Source organism: Puma concolor, chromosome B3 (genome assembly GCF_028749965.1).
Source record: "Puma concolor isolate L17-30 chromosome B3, mPumCon1.1.hap2, whole genome shotgun sequence".
NCBI lineage: Eukaryota > Metazoa > Chordata > Mammalia > Carnivora > Felidae > Puma > Puma concolor.
In genome coordinates this window covers 114,710,403-114,722,434 of record NC_141672.1, presented here as the reverse complement: position 1 = coordinate 114,722,434, position 12,032 = coordinate 114,710,403, and the positions used below count along the sequence as shown (strand labels likewise).

The 12,032-nt window shown below is 45.2% G+C and overlaps 1 protein-coding gene across 3 annotated transcripts in view; it reads right to left on the bottom strand.

The window, feature by feature from the left end:
* Positions 1–12,032, bottom strand: part of THSD4 (thrombospondin type 1 domain containing 4) — a 570,947-nt gene that overhangs the window by 441,540 nt on the left and 117,375 nt on the right. For all 3 annotated transcript variants that reach the window (XR_015252788.1, XM_086711100.1, XM_086711101.1), the window contains one exon: positions 349–451. Coding sequence is in view for 2 of the 3 variants with exons in the window: in XM_086711100.1 (XP_086567226.1) it covers positions 349–451 (103 nt within the window). In the remaining variant the exon portion in view is untranslated. The remainder of the gene's footprint in view (positions 1–348; positions 452–12,032) is intronic.

Here is a 12,032-nt window from a genome sequence, read left to right as displayed (position 1 = left end):
TCTGAAGCCACCACATGAACCCTGGAGCAGGGCCGAGGGAAAGGGAAACTGTCCCCGCTCAATCCTCCGACGTTGGTTTGAACCTCTTGCTCCCCACAGTTCTTCAAACCCTGTTCGGTCCCACTCAGATGCTGCTCATTTTTATCAATCTCTCATCCATGTGATAATGGTCCACGAGTCTCCTGAGCTACACTACCTGTGGGCTCCCCCGTGTCCTGGGGTCACACTTTGCCCCCTACTGCCACTCTGATGAGGCTCTCGCCAATTCTTCCAGCGTTGAGCAGAAGGGAGCAGTGTTGGAGAACAGACAGGCATAATTCCTATGGCCGGGGCTGTGTCTATTCTTACCTTCTGCAAACGGTTCCCACTCATAAAACCGGCCCATGAATGGCTTGTTGTTGTAGGATGCACACTGAACCTCCCGGATACTTCTACTGCTTTCTGGACACACCTAATAAAGCAGATATTAAACATGCGGTTAGTGTCCGTATCTCTTCACGGCCCCAGTCACACCCCAGGAGACCTCTCCAACTGTAAATGCCAGCCGTCCTCTACCAAAACCAGGGTTTCTGAAAATGTGCTGATCGCCTGCGTTAAAAATTTTAAATGCAGATCTCAAGGCTTCATTCCAAGTTTACTAAATCAGAATCTTTGGAAGGACACTAAAATTTTAACAAGCTCCCCAGGTTAAGCTTTTGCACCATAATTTGAAAACCACTAACCGAAACCTTCTGCTCCTGACAAATTGGTCTGCTCACCTACTCCAAAAAGGCCATTCATTTCCATCTGCTTGACTTTGTTCATGCCATTCCCGCTCGTGGGATAATATTCACACAAGCATGTACAGAATCCTTACCATGCGCAGGTACCGTTTTAAACATATTACACATACTAATTCATTTAATCCTCATAGTGACCAATGAGGCCAATAGGAGAGTTCTGCAGATTTTTCACAGATGAGCAAACTGAGGTACAGAGGAACCGCTCAGCCAGTGAGGGCAGAGGCTGGATTTCAGGCTACGTGGTCTGGTGCCCATCCGGATGCATCTCAGTGTCCTTCCCATCTTGTCTACATTCTGGTCTAAATGCTCTCCACGATCTAATGCCAGAGCTCCCAGCCTTTAGTGCACAAAAGAATCACCCAGAGATCTCATGGGAAATGCAAAGTCCCAGGTCCCTCCCCCAAGGATGGCTAGTAAGTAAGTCTGGTGTGAGATATTTTATCAAATTATCCAGTGATCTATATTTTATCAAATTATCAGGTGATCCTGATATACTAATCAAAGAAAATATCCAGTTCCCTCTAGTTTCTTTCTTATTTACAAATGATAAATATGAACAAAGTGTGACATGAAATAAACAAATGTGAAATACAATAATAAGATCAGAGTCTCTAATTCAAATCATGGATAAAGTGTGATCTAGCTTTTTTTAAAACCTAAGTACGTTCTTATTTAAATGTGTGTGGGGGGTGGGGGTGGGGCGCCTGGGTGGCTCAGTCAGTTAAGCGTCCAACTTCGGCTCAGGTCATGATCTCACGGTTCATGAGTTCGAGCCCCGCGTCGAGCCCCTCTGACAGCTCAGAGCCTGGAGCCTGCTTCAGATTCTGTGTCTCCCTCTGTCTGCCCCTCTGCCACTTGCACTCTGTCTCTCACATTGTCTCAAAAATAAATAAACATTAAAAAATTTTTTTTTAATTTAAATGTGTGTGGGGTCAGTGTGTATGTTTTAATAATCAGAGGGAAAGGAATCTGGACCCTTACATATTAAAAGCCCTGTATATAAGAAGTTTCTGGAATAAACTGCCAATAAGGCAGCTCAAACTCCTGAAGGATTTCTAAAGAAATGCACTGTACGTATCAGAAATGCCAGATCTTTTGGAGGAGGAGAGAACAGAGGGAGGAATAAAACCAGGCAGAAGGGAAAGCATCTCTTGCTTGAAAAAGGACAGTTGGGAGAGGCCGCTGGTACAAACACCCGGGGTGGTCATAACCCTGCTGCAGCCTGAGCCAAACCACATGGAGCGAGAAGCCATGTGAAGCAGAACGTGATAGAAACCGGTGGGGAAAAAAAGGGCCCAGTGGACAGACAGGGTGGGCTGAGCTCTGACAATCAGTGAGAAGCCGACAGGCCGGGGAAGGCTGTCTCCATGGGTTCTGGAAGGCAAGCCTTTGGTGGCCCCCGAGCCAGGAAGCGGGTAGGCTTCCAGCAACACCAGCTGTCTCCCTGAAGGATTTGGGGTTAAGATGCTTCTGACAACCCTTTGGCCAGAACTAGAGCTCGACGGGGATGTGATCAGTTGGGTGACTTGGGAGAAGCTGACATCCTTGCAACAAGAAAGAATCGCTAGGCAGGTTGTTAAAAATACAGGTTCTCAGGCCTCGCCCCACTGGGAGGGTAGGGAAAGGGCCAGGAATATATGCTTGGAGATCTGGCTCAGCCACCCCGGTACCAGAACTCAGTGGCAATGAAAAGCCACACCCAAGCCTCAATCTTACTCCATGTTAGTTAATGCCCAATCACAGTATTAGAGCAGGGACAATCACATCCAACCCTTTAATTCTGATGAGGACACTGAGGCCAGGAGAAGTGGCGTAGCTCCCCAGAGGTCGTAGTGACATAGGGACAGAGCCCAGAGCACTGACCACCCACTCTGGCCATAATCAGAAACTAGAGATTCTCAGGGCGCCTGGGTGGCTCAGCTGGTTGAGCATCCGACTTCGGCTCAGGTCATGGTCTCACAGTCCGTGAGTTTGAGCCCCACGTCAGGCTCTGTGCTGACAGCTCGGAGCCTGCAGCCTGCTTCAGATCCTGTGTCTCCCTCTGTCTCTCTGCCCCTTCCCCGCTTGTGCTCTGCCTCTCTCTCTCTCTCTCAAAAATAAATAAACATTAAAAAAGAAAGAAAGAAACTAGAGATTAGCTACTGGGTTGCATCTTTTCATAATGGAAACAGACCAGAACAAGTAGCCTCAATGTCCCATTCCTCAAATAACCACACCTATGTAAAGCCAGGCTGTTCTGCAATGAGGCTTCAGCCAGAAGCCTCCCTCACTCAACCTGGTGGCAGTTGCCAGAATTGGAAGCTACAGACCACAAACTCTTAGCCAGTCTGCTTAACCTCTTTCTCTTCCATCAGCAAAATATGCTAATAGGCTACACCAGGAACCAATGCATCTGTGGAATCATTCTGAATCGCTCAATACTTGATGGTCTAAATGTGTGTTTCATGACATGCAAAGCAGTCCACAACCCATTAAGTGAAAAAAAGTGCTAAGTGATTGTGTGTGTGTCTGTGTCAGTGTGTGCAGAGAAAGATTAAAAGCATTATCTCTGGAAGGTGGGTTATAGATTTTTTCTTTTCACAAAGAAAACTTTTGGCTTATTGCACTAATTTTTCTGCAATATATATGTAACGTTTATGTAATAAAAATGTATAATTACTGAATCCTTCCAAACACTTGGCCCTTTGCCAGCTTTGCACGTGCTTATAGTTGATAATCTTATGGTAGATTTTAATGTCCCACTAAAGCTCTTACTATGTCCATTTGCATCTACCAAGCCAATAGTCACCAGAGATAGATCATTCAGGGTACCCTGTCCCAGGTCACAAACAAGTTCCTTATATCTGAGCATGGCCCAGTTACTTCCTGGGGCAAAGGGGCTTCATGTGGCATCCGACCCACAGTGGGGGGGGGGAGGGGGGTCAGGTGCTGCAGCAGCAAATCCACTTCCAGTTGCCCAAAGGCAGCTGAGCCCAGCAAACTGCCTATGGTATCCAGCATGTGGCTAGCATGGGAAGATACAGCAGGAGATGACAGGTGCCCTGCCATGGCCCTGGGTGTCCCTAGCAGGGACTCACATGATGCTAGGGGAGCTGCCAATTAGAGGGTAGGAGAGGGACCAAGTCAGAGAAATGCAAGGCTCACAGGGTCCAGCTGTGGATGTGGGTTACTGAGATGAAATTATAGTAAAGACAATCAAAACAGAAGTCTGGGGTCACAGTGATGTTAAGAATAGCTAACCTTGGGGCACCTGGGTGGCTCAGTCGGTTGAATGTCCGGCCCTTTTGATTTCAGCTGTGGTCATGATCTCACAGTTCATAGGTTCGAGCCCCACATCGGGCCCTGTGCTGACAGTGTGGAGCCAGCTTGGGACTCTCTCTCCCTCTCTCTCAAAATAAATAAATAAATAAATAAATAAATAAATAAATAAATAAATGAATAAATAAATAAAACATTAAAAAAAAAAAAAGAATAGCTAACTTTTACTGAGCACTTATTAAATGTCAAGCACTCCACCGCATGGTTTATGTATATTAGCTCATTTAGTCCTCACAACTATTATACCCATTTTATAGATGAGAAAGTCAAGGCAGCAAAAAGTTAAGTGAGCTGTCCAAAGCCAATGGGCTGATAAGTGGTGAATTTAGTATCTGAATAACACTTTGGATCCAGAACCCATGCCATTAACCACCATGCTATGGTGGCCCTCAAGACTGGGTGGGCAGCAAAGTTAATTTGTGATGGGTCCTCGGACAAGAGGGCCTTAACTCCTTGCCTGAGAAGTCCTGGATCCCAAGGTGAGATCCAGCCTCTAAGGCCTGGGGAAGGGGCCTCAGCTGTAAGGATCAGGCAGTTGCAGATTGAGGATGAAAACCAAGCAGGGTCAGGGAAATTCTGTTTCACATCTCTTGTGGGTTACATCTGTTGGTACTTGTCATACTTTTATCGGTATATGATCTCCTCTCATTTCAACAGATTCCCTGAAGTTAAAACTTCCCGGTTACAGATCGTTTTACATTTGTTACATTTTAAGTGGGTTGCTTCCTGATGCCACAGACTGAGTCACCCTCACCTTATCAGTAATTGTCTCTATTTTACACAGCAAGTTGGCTTTGGGCAGATTTCCCGCAGCCACTAATCCTTTCCATGGGCAGAGATTCTGGTCATCTTCAGGCCGGAAAAGTGGGACAAGGGAAAAGCCGGGTGGATAGAGATCAGGATCACAGGATGGGGCTAGCAAAGACCAGAGCTCTATTGCCATGGAATGCCTCCGGGAGATAACCTCCCTTCAAATGACTTCCCTCCATCCCAAAGGGGGAGAGATGTTTCCACTGGTCTCTTACGGGAAAAGGAAAAAGATGTGCTTTAATATAATAAATCCTTATAAAGCACGTCAGACCCTGTCCAAAGTTCCATCTCGACAACTGCCTGGGGTTGCTATGCGTTACAAAGAGGATTATGGAAACTCGGGCTGTGTTGCTAGTGACCCTGGTTAATCTGAGGTGACTACTGCCTGCACCTAACTTCACCGTTCAAGGGGCCTCTTGGTGACCACATACTCACCTTCTGATAATTACTTTCAGCTCCTCAGTCAACTGAAGGACTGAAGGGCATCATCCCCAATGAAGGTGGCACCAAGGGATATGACCTTGAAGTCTTCCTGGGTGAGACATGCATTTTTTTTTATCCTTTGCACTGCTCTGGATTCAATCAAAAGACCAGTACAAACACACAACATGCGATGTATTTAAATCACCCCAGTGAAGAAATCGAAAGAAAGAAATCTGGAAAGTGTCCCTACACTGCCATGAGAAAGGGGACCTTGGGCATGTGACTTGGGCAAAGCACTTTGCTTCTCTAAACCTAAATTACTGCATTTCAAGAACAAGCCCTGAACCACTCCCACTCCGCAGGGGTTTTTGCAAAGATTAACTTAGTAATACCTGAAAATTTCTAGCTCATAATAATGCCCACTAAACGTTAGCTGAACTGGAATCTAAGTAAACATCAAAGATGACTCCAGCAATGAGGCGCCTGGGTGGCTCAGTCCATTAAGTGTCTGAAGTCAGTTCAGGTCATGATCTCACGTTTTGTGGATTCAAGCCTCGTGTCGGGCTCTGTGCTGACAGCTCGGAGCCTGAAGCCTGCTTCGGATTCTGTCTCCCTCTCTCTCTGCCCCTCCCCTACTTGTTCTCTCTCTCTCAAAAATAAATAAACATTAAAAAAAAAAAATAAAGACTCCAACAGTTCCAGAAGCTTCAAGCGCCTGACAGGTAGGTGTTCTGAGCAAACACTCCCCTTTCTTTTCCACAGCTGTAAAAAGGGGCTTTGTTTTCCAGCTGTAGAATAATAGAATAATACAACCATGGATCAAAATTTCTTACAAATTATCCAGCACATTTTTCAAATATGTTTCATATCTGCTTTCTCAAGTCACTTGGAACAAATTCAACCTCGCAAAAACTTTTGCCACCTGCTACCACTTCTAGCCCTCTCTAGACAGTCAGTAAATTGGTTTGTCCAAAAGGGTTGGGTCAGGGTTTGGATTTAAAACAAAAAACAACAACGACAACAAAAAACCCAAAATCCTGAGGTTTTCTTAGTTCGCAAACACCTTTTCTCCCCCATCCAAGTTCATAATGTTCTCCTAGAAAAAGGTGTTTCCCTCTCCTTCAAAGAGCCAACGGATGTTAATGTGACTAAGCTCATTTATTCACCCAGGAAAACCACATATTTTTAAGTACTCTGGATAAACGTTCATACAAATCTAGACTTATCCCAGTAGTACTTATTATTTCTCCCTCCTTAGATGTATATATCTCTCTGCCTGTAAGAAGATCTAAAGGAGGGGTGCATGGGTGGCTCAGTCAGTTAAGCATCCGACTCTTGGTTTTGGCTCAGGCCATGATCTTATGGTTCATGAGTCTGAGCCTCGAATCAGGCTCTGTGCTGATGGCTCAGAGCCTGCTGGGGATTCTCTCTCTCTCCCCCTCTCTCTCCAACCCTCCCCCGCTCGCTCACTCGCGCACTGGCTCTCTCTCTCTCTCTCTCTCAAAACAATTCAGTACGCTTTTATTTCATTTTTATTTTTTAATAAACTTTTTAAAAAAGATCAAAACAAGAACATCTTTTTTTTCTAACTAATCAGAAAGTATATGGCAAAATGTAAACTTTTTTTTTTTAAACATTTAAAACTTCTACTCCCCCTAGTTGCTACTTTCAGGAACACATTTATAAGAGTGGCTTCCTTCCCCTCTGCTATCTGCTAGAAGAGCGGGTGAAATTCCTTCAAAGGCAAATATTCAATGTGGCCCTACTACTAAGTGTCATTACTGCTGTGACCTCACAGGATACAGAGAAGAACCCCTCATAATTAGGGATTTCACAGGCCAAGAAGAGAAAACTACATCAGTTAACACATGTAGTTCAGCAAACTGGACATTAAATCTCTAATCTTGCAAAACAAGGAGTTAACTGATCCTCCCTAATGTTGATAAGTCAAGAGAACAAAAATTGTGAATATACTACATGTAATTAAAAATATACGGGGCACTTGGGTGGCTCAGTCGGTTAAGTGTCCGACATCGGCTCAGGTCATGATATCACTGCTCATGGGTTCCAGCCCCGCGTCAGGCTCTGTGCTGACAGCTTGGAGCCTGGAGCCTGCTTTGGATTGTGTGTCTCCCTCTCTCTCTGCTCCTCTCCTGTTCATGTTCTGTCTTTTTCTCTCAAAAATAAATAAATGTTAATTTTTTTTTTTTTTTTTTTTTTTTTTTTTTAAATATAACTGAGGGGCACCTGGGTGGCTCGGTCGGTTGGTTAAGCGTCTGACTCTTGGTTTCGGCTCAGGTCATGATCTCGGAGTTCGTGAGTTTGAGCCCTGCGTTGGGCTCTGTGCTGATAGCACGGAGCCTGCTTGAGATTCTTTCTCTGTCTCTCTCTGTCCCTCTGCTCTCTGTCTCTCAAAATAAATAAATTTGAAAAAAAATTAAAATATATATACATATAATTGAAAATTAAAATGTGGATAGCAGGTATCAGCACAGTGGGAGGCAAAGGGGGTCATTTCTCCTTCTTTTGGAGTGAGGAGTTGATGAAGGAAATTTGAAGTTGATGTATCAACAAGCAGAGGTATCAGTATACTATTAGACTTATGAAGAGAATGACCCCAGTAACTAAAAATTCAAAATGACTGACTGCAGGGTACCTGGGTGGCTCAGGTGGCTAAGCATCAAATTCCATCTCAGCTCAGGTCTTGATCTCAGGGTTGTGAGTTCAAGGCCCACATTGGGCAAAGACTTTACTTAAAAATAAAAAGATAAAATACCTAAAAAAACAAAAGCAAAACAGAACAAAACAAAACACCTCATTTCATGTTATAAAGAAAAACCTGAGGTGTGCCTGGGTGGCTTGGTTAGTTAAGCATCCGACTCTTGATCTCAGCTCAGGTCCTAGGGTTGTGAGTTCAAGCCTCGTGTTGGGCTCTGCATGGTATGTGGTGGGGGGCAGTGCGGGGGAGGAGGGTCGGGGGGTGCGGGAGGAATATAATTGATTACAATCACATCTAGGGAGAGGGACTAGGTTATAGCTCTCTCTGCCACTGTGCTATTTCTTAGTATCTGCACTACTTTCTATAATTATTAAAGTGACAATTGTGAACAACTCAATATATATGTGTGACTCAAATCTTTCAAATATATTTACATGAAACATATACTTAAATATTTATATTAAATATTTACATATTTAACAAATATATTTAATATTCACATATTTCATATATATGTATGAAAGGCCACTGATGGATCAAGAAAAGGTCAGTAAGAGGACTTTTTTATTTTAATGTTTATTTATTTTTGAGAGAGAGTGCAAGCAGGGGAGGGGCAGAGAGAGAGGGAGACACAGAATCCGAAGCAGGCTCCAGGCTCTGAGCTGTCAGCACAGAGCCCGATGCGGGGCTCGAACTCATGAACGGTAAGATCATGACCTGAGCCGAAGTTGGACGCTCAACCGACTGAGACACCCAGGCGCCTCAGTAAGAGGTCTTTCTATGGGAAATTCCAAGTGGTCGGAGAAGGTGGAAAGGAGAATGATGTAGAAAGCACTGACCCCAGCATATATCCCCCAGATAAGGAGGCTGGTGACAAACTCATAAGAGAAACTTATGTTGAGCCCCCAGTTAGATGGAACTGGCCCCACAGTTCCTGGCAAGTTTTACACCTCACAGAATTGTTCTAAATCCTTGACCTGGCCCATTTGCTAAGTTCCTCCTTAAAACTGCAGTCAGGAGGTTGTTTTTCCGCTCCTCTTTCCTTCAATAGGAGACTAGAAATGGGCAGAATTAGAATTGGCCTAAAGACATTCTAAAAGCTTAGCTATATTTGAGATTTGTCCAACATCTTCCCTTTGTTTTCACTCACTTCGAGACAGAAACAACTCCACATGGAGAAATCCATTGTCTGAAGTCAGTCCCACTCTAGGGAAATTTACTGGGGAGTCACTGATACCAGAACTCATCACATCCGTGTTCGCTAAAAGCTGCTTTTAGCCCCAGGGGTTTTTCCCATAACGTTAAGTGCACTCTGTCTAAAGTCAGGATCACGTCTCCTTTGGCAGTGAAGCACTTTGAAATCATAACCCCGAAACTGCCCCTGCACCAGCTGACTCACTACAGCCTCCCTTCACCAGAAGGAGCAGGAGTGTCATTGTTCCCTGGGGAGAAAGCGCTGAATTCAGAGCCCTGAAGAGAAGGTGGGGAGAGAGACATCAGGCCTCCCAGACAAAGGGCATAGGTGTCTTGGTTGTTAATGTATCAGCAATTAATAATACGAACCCCCCAAAACAGCTAGTAGGAAGGATTTTAACTGCATCCCTCAGGCACCAGAGGGACTGCCCCTTGGTTCCCTCCTTCCCCCGTTTTACTCTTACCAAGACTCCAGGTCATTTGCTTCCAAGCCTTGGCCTTCGATGAACTTCCACGAAGAAGAAACCTATTTACTTGATTCCTTGAGCACTCATTATTTTTAGCCATAGCTGAGAAAGCGCAGGGCTGTGGATAAACCACACCTCCCCATGTTGCCCCTTCACTCCTCAGGAGAAACTCGCAGGGGAAGCCACCGCTCGCAGGAAAAGCTTCTGGCTCCACCAAGAGGTCTCCCGAGACCCCCTTCTGGCTCCTGAGCCCCTATGGGAACCCCTGTCACTCCCTCCTCCCAGAAAATCCTCCCCTCACCTGGATGGCCTACATTTCTCCAGAAGGCCAGGCCAGGCTCATTTCCACTGTCCAGGGATTTCAGAGTGTCGACCCAGCATGTGCAGTGGTGTTTATGCTCTATACTTGTCATTACCTATTTAGGAGCCTCTCTCTCCCACTGGACTCTTAGCCACTTAGAGCCAGAGCTTACTTTAATCCCAGTGTCCCTGACCCACAGCCGAACACCTGATCCCACTGTCGATATCAATGCTGTGTTTCTGGATGCCAACAAGAACCTATGATAGTGAGTGATCTGGCGTGTCGTACCAGTAGATGTCTAAAATTGACATCTCTAGCCTGCTCTAAAAGACCATAAGATTCTCCGGGCGCCTGGGTGGCTTAGTCAGTTGAGCATCCAACTGTTCATTTCAGCTCAGGTCATGATCTCAGGGTTGTGGGATCGAGCCCCGTGTTGGGCTCTGAGCTGAGCATGGAGCCTGCTTAAGATTCTCTCTCTCTCGGGGCGCCTGGGTGGCTCAGTTGGTTAAGCGGCCGACTTCGGCTCAGGTCATGATCTTGCGGTCTGTGAGTTCGAGCCCCGCGTCGGGCTCTGTGCTGACCGCTCAGAGCCTGGAGCCTGTTTCAGATTCTGTGTCTCCCTCTCTCTGACCCTCCCCCATTCATGCTCTGTCTCTCTCTGTCTCAAAAATAAATAAACGTTAAAAAAAACATTAAAAAAAAAAAGATTCTCTCTCTCTTCTCTCTCTCTCCCCCTGTCGTGTGTTCTCTCTCTCTAAAAAAATAATACAATTAAAAAATTAAAAAATAAAAAATAAAAGACCATAAGATTCTATATCTACACTGGGGCTTGCAACTTCCTCGTATACAATGTAAACAAGAAAAAAAAGAAAAAAAACTCTTCCTTTTCTTTAAAGCCTACATTCCAAGATCGTTAGTACTGCATTTACTATTGATTTTACATTATTTCATAGAGGAAATCTTACTAAGAGTCAAACAAGCCTAAAGACACACTAGAATGCTTAATATTCCCAGATGACATCCCAAGGTAAGGCTTCACATTAAACACACACATTCGAGGGTGTAAAGCATTCACTGGCAGGAACTTAATCTATAGCCCTACTTTCTCATTACTTCACACCTGACCCTAGGGTGATTATACCAAATCTACATCACAGTTGCCCTGTTGGGGCCCTCAGCAATTGTGTTTTATTGTTGAGGAAGGGAAAGAACTCTGAACCCCAGCTAATCCAGAGGACAAAAGGGGAGTCTGAGCAAGTCTGACCATTTCATCCAGTTTCATGACTAAGCACTTGGAAACTGACATGGGGAGACTGTGCTCCACTCCCAGCCTCCAGAGAGGCACACAAGTGCGTTCACTCATCCAGGTCAGGACACTTTATTTCCTAACAACGTGTCAGCTCCCTATGTACATGATCAACACTATGGAGTTGGTGTTATTATCACCCCGACTTCATAGATGGTCCCAGGGAGTTAAGCGCCCTTGCCCAAGGAAACTGAGGCTTACATCTAGCACGGCTGGCTCCTGAGCCCGCTATCCTAGACCGCCCCGCAGCCTAACATCCAATTGAACCAGTGGATTAGAATTGCTTTCTCCCTCTGCACTGTGTTTTAAAAGTTTTTCAAGCATCTATCTCGTGTATGAAAGTCAAGCAACACCCATGTGAAATCTCTGTATTTCGAGACGTCAAAGAACAAATTCCCCATTATTTGTTGATTATTCAGGGGCGCCTGGGTGGCTCAGTCAGTTGAGCATCCGACTTCGGCTCAGGTCATGATCTCACTGCTCATGGGTTCCAGCCCCGCGTCAGGCTCTGTGCCGACAGTGTGGAGCCTGGAGCCTGCTTCAGATTCTGTGTCTCCCTCGCTCTCTGCCCCTCCCCAGCTCACATGCATGTGTGCTCTTTCTCTCCCTCTCTCTCAAAAACAAATAAAGATTAAAAAAAAAAAAAGATTGATTATTTGAAGCGGATAGGAGGATGTGAGAGGGAAAGGAAGGAGGGTCTCTACAACCTGGC